This window comes from Cebus imitator, unplaced genomic scaffold, assembly GCF_001604975.1.
Source record: "Cebus imitator isolate Cc_AM_T3 unplaced genomic scaffold, Cebus_imitator-1.0 Scaffold265, whole genome shotgun sequence".
In the NCBI taxonomy this organism is placed as follows: domain Eukaryota; kingdom Metazoa; phylum Chordata; class Mammalia; order Primates; family Cebidae; genus Cebus; species Cebus imitator.
In genome coordinates, this window is record NW_016107580.1 from 126,159 (window position 1) to 135,349 (window position 9,191).

At 40.0% G+C, this 9,191-nt stretch overlaps 1 protein-coding gene across 1 annotated transcript in view; it reads right to left on the bottom strand.

Annotated features, from left to right (window-relative positions):
- CTR9 (CTR9 homolog, Paf1/RNA polymerase II complex component) overlaps positions 1-7,265 on the bottom strand; it is a 28,194-nt gene extending 20,929 nt beyond the window's left edge. Inside the window, exons 1-5 of the mRNA XM_017500275.2 lie at positions 6,772-7,265; positions 5,486-5,584; positions 2,758-2,997; positions 2,166-2,283; positions 1,153-1,242 (exon numbers count right to left, since the gene is read on the bottom strand). Of these exons, the coding sequence (XP_017355764.1) occupies positions 1,153-1,242; positions 2,166-2,283; positions 2,758-2,997; positions 5,486-5,584; positions 6,772-6,816 (592 nt within the window). The 5' untranslated portion in view covers positions 6,817-7,265. The remainder of the gene's footprint in view (positions 1-1,152; positions 1,243-2,165; positions 2,284-2,757; positions 2,998-5,485; positions 5,585-6,771) is intronic.
- Between the last annotated feature and the right edge of the window lie 1,926 nt (positions 7,266-9,191).

The window sequence follows — 9,191 nt, forward strand, 5'->3', positions numbered from 1 at the left end:
CCTCCCAAAGTGCTGGGATTACAGGCTTGAGTCACCGCGCCCGGCCTGCATGGCTTTTTAGGTCTTCACACAAAAGTTACTATCTCTGATGAGTTTACTCGGTCATCCTTTCTAAGCAACCCCTGATGCTTCTCATACCCTTTTTCTGCTTTATTCTTCTCCTTAGCTCTTACTGGTAGCTTACATCATACATATTTTACTATTTACCTTGCCCACTGAAAACTGAACTCCATGAGGGCAGGAACTTTTGTCTCTTTGGTTAATTGCTACCTTCTCAGGGTTTAGAATAGTGCCTGCCACATAGTTGATACTCAATAAAAATTTGCTACATGAATGACATTTTGGAAGGAAAATAGTATAGGGCAAAAAGATTATATGATAATCTACCATCCAGTCTTTTTTTTTTTTTTTTTTTTTTGAGCCAGGGTCTTGCTCTGTTGCCCAGGCTGGAGTGCCGTGGCATGAACATGTCTCAAATACCTAGGCTCAAGTGATCCTCCTGCTTTAGCCTCTTGAATAGCTGCGACCACAAGCATGCACTACCATGTGCGGCTGATTTTCTGTAGATACAGGGTCTTACTTTGTTGTGCAGGCTGGTTTCAAACTCCTGGGCTCAAGCAATCCTTCCACCTCAACCTCCCAAAGTGCTGAGATTACAGGTATGAACTAGTACACCCAGACTCTATCTATCTTTTTTTTTTCCCCTTGAGACAGGGTCTTGTTCTGTTGCTCAGGTTGGAATGCAATAGCACAATCATGGCTCAATGTAGCCTGAACCTCCCAGACTCAAGCAATCCTCCAGCCTCAGCCTTCTAAGGAGCTGGGACCACAGGTGTGTGCCACCATGCCCACCGAACCTTTTTATTTTTTGTAGAGACAGGGTCTCATTACGTTGCCCAGGCTGGTCTCAAACTTCTGGGGTCAACTGACCCTCCAGTCTTAGCCTCCCAAAGTGCTGGGATTATTGGCGTGAGCCATTGCACTTGGCCTTACTATCCAGCTTTTGACTCAAACATAGAACTAAAAAAAAAAAAATCTTGATTCTGACACTTCAATAATCCAAAAATATCTTTTCACAACTAACTTCATAAGCAACTGACAAATCTTCAATGTTTTAAGCTGGGTCATACACAGCTTAGACATAACTCTTACCTGGACATCCTGGGTTAGTACGTAATGCTTTCTTATAGTAAGCAAGAGCTCCCCTGTAATCCTTCTTGTTGAAGGAAATGCAAGCTTTACCTGTAATGATTTTTAAAAATAAACCAGGTGTCTGATTAAAGGCCACAAATCTATTATGCTTTACACTAACTTATCCAAGTTAAATACATCTCTCAGTAAGAAACACTTGAAAACAGTGAACAAAATTTCATATTAAAAATTTGTTTTTCATTAAAGTATATTATGTTTAAAAATAAAACATCTTGATTTTATGTTAAATGTTATAAATTTAGCAAACTAACATAGGAACAGAAAACTGAATACCGCCTGTTTTCCCTTATAAGTGGGAGCTAAATGATGAGAACACATGCACACATGGAGGGGAACAACACACACTGAGGCCTTTTGGAGGGTGGAGGGTGGGAGGAGGAAGAGGATCAGGAAAAGTAACTAATAGGTACTAGGCTTAATACGAGGGTGATGAAATAACTTGCACCACAAATCTCCATGACACAAGTCAACCTATGTAACAAACTTACACTTGTACCCCTGAACTTAAATAGAAGTTTTAAAAATGTTATAAAGTAATAATTGAAATAACTTGAAATTGTCTAAGTAGAGAGTGTTTATTGGCTCTTCAGAAGTGAATGACCAATTAGTCTTTTTTGAAAAAATTATTTTTGCAGAGATGGGGTCTTGCTACGTTGCCGCAGCTGGTCTGGAACTCCTGGCCTCAAGTTATCGTCCTGCCTCACTCTCTCAAAGCGCTGGAATTACAGGTGTGAGCCACCATGCCTGGCCGAAATAATAAATTATTCTTAACTGGTATATATTTTATTTCCACACTTTCAACAATAATTTGTTGTAGGTAATTTCATTTTTAACAACATAAAGCTCTTCTATTTCGCTATCTAGCTGAGTTACTGAGGCGCTATTACAAAGATATATGCTAGGCATATGCTGAAAACAATAGTTTCCTAACATGGTTGCCAAAGATCACTTACCAAGAAGGGCTGGAATATTATTTGGAGACTGGTTGAGTACAAAATGAAACTGTGCATCAGCTTGATCCATTTTGTCACCCTCAAGTAGGCAGAAGCAGGCTCTTCCCAACAAATGGTTCTATAAAGTAATGTATTATCTTAGACTTTACCCCCATATAGCATGAACATGTAACATTAAAGTAAAGCCAAATAGGAAGGAGATGGAGCACAATGCGAATTCCCTTATCAACTGTAATGTGCTTAAACTACCAACAAGCAAGTCTTAATTACAAAATGAGAAATTATCCTGAAGTGCAAATCTTCTGTGGCAGTAACAGTGACCAAAAGCAAAATTTAAATTCCTTAAACTATGCTTGAAATTCACCTGGAGATAATAAAATTAATGGAGCAAGTTTTATATACTAAATTTGCCCATATTACTTCAACGTACAAAAACCAAAGCAATTCCAATTTTAATAAGGAATCTTTCTTCTTTTTGACTCTATCAACCATGTTATTTGAAGAAAAACTTTCAAAAAATCTGCTCTCACATATATTTTGCTTTCATTTGCTTTTTCCACCTTCATAAATTGAAAGAAATTTGACTTTTTACCTGATCATACATAATAATTTTATCAGCCATTGTATACAACAAGGTGGCCTGTGTAATAAGATCCTTTTTATTGTCCTTATTCTTTTCTCTCCGAGCCTGTTGTACATAATACGCTGCCAACGTATCCAAGCAAGTCATCTGGTCTTTTTCATGGTCTCTATAGTCCAAATTGCCATCTATACGTGCTGCTTCCAACAATTTTACAAACTCTTCTGTTTTTCCTTGTTTGTAGTATTCCAGCTATAAGGTAATGAAACAAATTAGAATCGCTAAAGCACATGTCCATATAAAAAGTTATACACAAATGTTTAGGGCAGCTTTATTTGTAGTAACAAAAAACTGCAAATAATCGAAATGTTGATTAACAGGTGACTGGATAAACAAGCTATGATGTATCCATAAAATGGATACTATTCTACAATGAAAAGGAAAATGAACTATTGATGCACGCTACAACATGGATAAATCTCAAAATAACTGTGCTGAATGAAAGAAATCAGACCAAAATAAGAGTACATATTGTGTGATTCCATCTATATAAAACTCTAGAAAATATAAACCAATCTCCAGTGTCAAAAACAGATCAGTGGTTGCCTGGCACAGGGATTTGGGGTGAGGTGGGGGGCTTATGGGGAGTGGTACAGAGGACACCTTTGGAAGGTGATGGATGTATTCATTAATCTTGATTGTGGTGATGGTTTCACAGGTATGTACACATGACAAAATTCATCAAATAGTAAAAGTCAAATATATGCAGTTTATTATAAATCCATTAGATTTTAATAAAGCTGTTTAAAAAACTGGAATCACTAAAAATGTTCCCAATCTGCGACTTATCTAGCAATCGTCAATTTCACACTAAATTTTCAAATAAATACAGCCTAAGAAAGAAAACAATAATGAAAGATATGAAGAATTCTAAATAGAAAACTTGGGTTCTGGTTCTAGATCTGCCAAAAATTATCTGTGATTTGGGCCTGTTTAATAACTTCTCTCTACACCTGTCTGACTTATAAATAATAAAATAAATATCCACTAGGTGTGGTGGTATGCGCCTGTAATCTACTACTTGGAATGCTGCAGTGGGAGGATGGCTTGACTCCAGGAGTTTAAGTCTAGCCTAGGCAACCTAGAGAGACTTTCTCTCTATGTGGAATATCCACCATTTATTAACCACTGACTATTGGTCACATACCATGAAAGGAACTTCATATACATATTCTCTAATATGTACAAGCACTCTATGAGGTAGATACTAACATCTCTATATTTTAGATGAGGAAATGTGCTCAGAAGTGAGATCATTTGTCTAAGGTCACATAGCTAGTTAGCAGCCATGCTGGGACTTGAGCTAACCCCAAAGCCTACATTCTTTTCCCAATAAAAATCTATATCCCACAATGTTTCATTAATTTATTCTACTACAGGTGCCATGTTAATCCTCCAATATTCTAATTTTTGTATAAGTGCTGTTAAGGAAGCCATATGTTCTTTTTTTTTTTTTTTTTTGAGACGGAGTTTCGCTCTTGTTACCCAGGCTAGAGTGCAATGGCGCGATCTCGGCTCACCGCAACCTCCGCCTCCTGGGTTCAGGCAATTCTCCTGCCTCAACCTCCTCAGTAGCTGGGATTACAGGCACGCGCCACCATGCCCAGCTAATGTTTTTTTGTATTTTTAGTAGAGACGGGGTGTCACCATGTTGACCAGGATGGTCTCGATCTCTTGACCTCGTGATCCACCCGCCTCGGCCTCCCAAAGTGCTGGGATTACAGGCGTGAGCCACCGCACCCGGCCTAAGGAAGCCATATGTTCTAAAACAACAACAATCACAGCAACAACAAAACCCTAAATTACCTTCTGGTCTTAAAAAAATGTGAGTGACAAGGAGGCTTGGTCTCCATGGAATAAGAAAACTTGGCATTTCAAGTCTAGAAGGCACTACTTGTCACTGAAAATATTTCTCTGTAAATCCATATCTAAAAGGAAGAAACTCTTAGAGCAGTCTTGAGCACTGAGTATAAGCCCAATTCCAGACCTATTTCTCTGACCTTTCAAGATAATATTAGGAGCCTCTTCTGTATCTTTGTATGAAAGCAATCTGGCACATTTGCTTAGGAATAATGATTGTAACATTTATATTACCTATTCCTATAAAAAGGAAATATCATTATGCAGCTGATGCTGACAGTAGAGGACACAGAATTTTAGGCTTTCTGATTGGACTTTGTTGAGAATCTCCAGTAAGATTCATATTTGAAGGAAACTAAATAGGACAAAAAACATAAGCCTGAGATAAACTTCACCCAAAAGAACTTTTGTGGGGTTTTCCTGGAACCTAATCACTTTCTAGAACATTTTAAGGGAAATGTTTTATTGTTATAGGGAACTACATTAAGCAGCAATGTTCACATAAGAAGCACTTTGCTTCTTTTCAGCTTATCTATAAACCATAAGCCAGCCTTCACTGAACAAGCACTAAATAATCAAATATTCAATATAGAGTACTACTTATATGAATTTTGTCTTTACCAGCATATACTAATTCATCAGTAGCGTAGCATATCATTTAGAAAAATGGTCTTATTGTTTCATAAATTATTAACAATTAACTTCCATATACATTGTATAATTAATCATGCAGCCAAGCTGGCTATTACTATACCTTAAACCAGAAACTACATATTTTCACAGTCAACAAATAAAAAGTATTTGCTACATGAATACTGACCGCCAAAGCAATCCATATGTGCAGCTGTGTGTGTTCCTGTTTCAGAATACTGATAACTTCATCTCCCTCCGGTAGCTGATCGAAGTCAAGTTCAATGACCTAAAATACAAAATGTAGGTCTTAACTCTCACATTTCATCTTTGCTGCTTTTCTTGAATATAATCAACATGCATATACATACAGTATGTGTTCACTTTCAATAGGGTTGAGCTAATACATGCTAATGTTTAAAGGGGCACATGTCAAAAGGTTATACTATCATAAAGTAAAAGCACAGAGAAGCAAACAAACCCTGCTACTTGTCCCCAAATCACTGGAACCATAAAATGCTAGAAATGGTTTGTTTACTCAAAAATAACAAAACAAAATCCTGCTTAACACGGAATCCCAGGAAAGTGCAGATAAGCAAGCACCCTAGAGACTCTTATGCCATAGGTCTTATTCCTTGAGATGCATGACCTTACAGGTCATGCAAAGTTGAATGCCACTGGATACATTAATCATGGAGATGGCACCTGCGACTAACAGACAGTCCTAACCGTGAGCACAAAAATAATAATAGGAAAATGTCCTGGAATTAGAGGTAATGGCTACACAACTTTGCAAATACACTAAAAACCATTTAATTTTATACCTCAATATTATACCTCAAACAAAAATGAGTACGAAATAACCAAGAAGACAGCACATTAAAGCTGAGAGCTTTACTCAGAGAAGCCACAGGCCACCCATGAATGAGACATAGGTAAGTGATAGGAGGTTAAATTCTATCAGCACACAGCAGCGGCTAAATCTTTGGCAATCTCGCTGAAGGCGAGTTGGTGTAGAGAACGTAGTGCACCATGACAGACCCGAGTTTCTAAGGGAGAAGACGCGACCTCCTATACCTTCCCAGGGAAAGATACCCGAGTTTGAGCAGCATGTAGACCCCGATAACATCAGCGCCCACCTCTGTAATCTGCGAGTTGTTTTACAGTTTATCTGCTCTCACACCTCTGTTTTCGTGTGTTGATTAGGAAAAGAGTAGTGCACTGTCAAATACGAATAGGCTGGAGAGGAACTTTCAAGAACTCCTTCTCCGAGTGGCCCTGAGGCTAGAGGGACGCGACGCTCCCAGCCAGAGAGGGCACAGGGGCTGAAAATGATGATCAGACCGTGGCCGGGGATTTCGATCAGGGCTCTTAGGGAAGGAGGATGCTCTCGCTTCAGAAACGAGGTCGGGCGAAGTCGGTGGGGGCGATTGTACAAGTTCAAGGCCCCCACCCGCCTCCATAAGCGACACTTACCTCGTCAGTGTCCCGGAGGGGAATCTCGATGGAGCCCCGCGACATGATGGGATCAGAAGGCGAGCAAGTGTCTCGCCCCGACGCTCCGCAGCCAGTAGTCTTCGCTTCAGGCTAGTCCAGAGGTGAGTGACGGCTCGGGCTCTGGTCTTGACTGCCGCCCCGCGGTGCCGCTGGAGCTCTGGCTTCTCCTTCCCGTCAGCCGCTTAAACAACGAGCAGCGGACGGCGGACGGCCACTTCCGGCGACCCCGCCCCCTGTCCCGGAAGCACTCCCACGGGAGCGTGCCCTACGCGAGCTCAGCCGGTGGCTCCCGTGTTTCGGTCTTGGGGATGGCGGCTCCAGAGCTTTAGTTGACGTGTGGGCTGTAGGGCTGTAGGGTGACTAGAGAGCCTGCAGGACCTTGGGGATCATGTGGCGTTTGAATCGCCTCGGTGCTGACGCAGTCCTTATTGAAAGCTTGGAAGGCGTAGCCCCTGGTCCCGCGATGGGCGGGCCTTCTGGGATGGGCCTGGCCAATCCTGTTTTCTTCCCAAGATAGTTATGGATAATTCAGTCATTCGTTCCGCAACCAGATCATTAGTTCATCTTTTGGCCCCCGTTAGGTGTAAGTCATACGTGTGATAGCTTTATGACTAATTTGAATAAAATATTTACAATTCGGAAATTACTGTGATAATTGTCTTATCATTTTTTAGTTCTTCGAAGCATATAAGAGGATCTAGTATATTTGCGATTTAAACAAAATTGCAAAAGAGGCTGGGCACGGTGGCTCACGCCTGTAATCCCAGCAGTTTGGAAGGCCGAGGCGGGTGGACCACCCGAGTTCAAGACCAGCCTGACCAACATGGAGAAACCGTCTCTACTAAAAATACAAAATTAGCCGGGCCTGGTGGCACATGCCTGTAAACCCAGCTACTTGGATGGCTGAGGCAGGCGAATCGTTTGAACCCAGGAGGTGGAGATTGCGTTGAGCCAAGATCGCGCCATTACACTCCAGCCTGGGCAACAAGAGTGAAACTCTGTCTCAAAAAATAAATAAATAAATAAATTAATAAAAAGAAAAAAAAATGAGGGAGAGTTTGATTAAATCTGTAATCAGTGTTTTGATTATATGGTTTTATTAAATGTTTTAATTATTGATTTCATTATATTATTGAGCCATGTGTTTAGTTTGTGGTCAATGTTTTGGCTAAATCAGGGAGGAATCTGATTAAATTTTTTAATTTTTAATTTTTTTCCTGCATTGATTAACCTCAACCTGATGATTAAATAAATTTGTAAACAGTGGCAGTTTCACCTCCTAAATGTCTCTCTGATGCAACCCCTACTCCTCCTCTCTACCACCTCCATCCTAACCCAAACCGCTGTCATCACTCACGTGGATTACTGCAATATCCCCTGGGTTCAAGCAATCGCCTGCCTCAACCTCCCAAGTAGCTGGGACTACAGGCAGACACCACATCTGACAAAATATGCTAATTATTAAAAAGAAGTGAAGAAAGTTGATCTTAACAAATTACATATACATGTAATTTGTTATATATAATTATATATAGATAATTTTTTTTAGACAAGGTCTCACTCTGTCACTCAGGCTGGAGTGCAGTGATGTGATCACGGTTTATTGCAGCCTTGACCTCCCTGAGATCAGGTGATCCTCCAGTCTCTGCCTCCCAAAGTGCTTGAATTATAGGCATAAGCTACCATGCCCAACCTAAATAATATTTTAGATCTTAAGTTAGATATCTTCTAAATAGTAGGACACAAATTGAAGTGTTTCAAGCAGTTTGTATAAATTATTAAGGAACAAGACGAAGCCATGTTCGTTTGTTGGGTCTAGGGCTGCCATAATAAAGTGCCACAGACTGGATGAGTTAAACAACAGAAATGTTATTTTCTCACAATTCTATAGTCTAGAAGTGAGACCTCAAAGCATTGGCACATTTGGTTTCTCCTGAGGCCTCTTTCCCTGGCTTTTATATGGCTGTCTTCTCTCTGTGGCTTCATATGTTCTTCCCTCTCTATGAGTTTAAATTCTAATCTCCTCTTCCTATAAAAACTTCAGTCATTGAATTAGGGCTCACCCTAATGACTTTATTTTAATGTAATGACCTCTGTAAAGATCCTGTCTCTAAATATAGTCACATTCCGAGGTACTGAGAGTTAGGACTTCCATAAATGAATTTTGAGGGGAACACAATAGGGCCCGTAACAGAAGCCGACCAACAGGACACGTCTCTGCAGCTGAATTATTTTTATTCTCCTTTAAAACAATTTTTTAATAGTTTTGGGGGAACACATGCTTTTTGTTATGTGGATACATTTTTTAGTGGTGATTCCTGAGATTTTGGTGCACCTGTCACCCAAGCAGTGTACACTGTACCCAATGTGTAGGGTTCTTTTTTTTTTTTTTTTTTTTT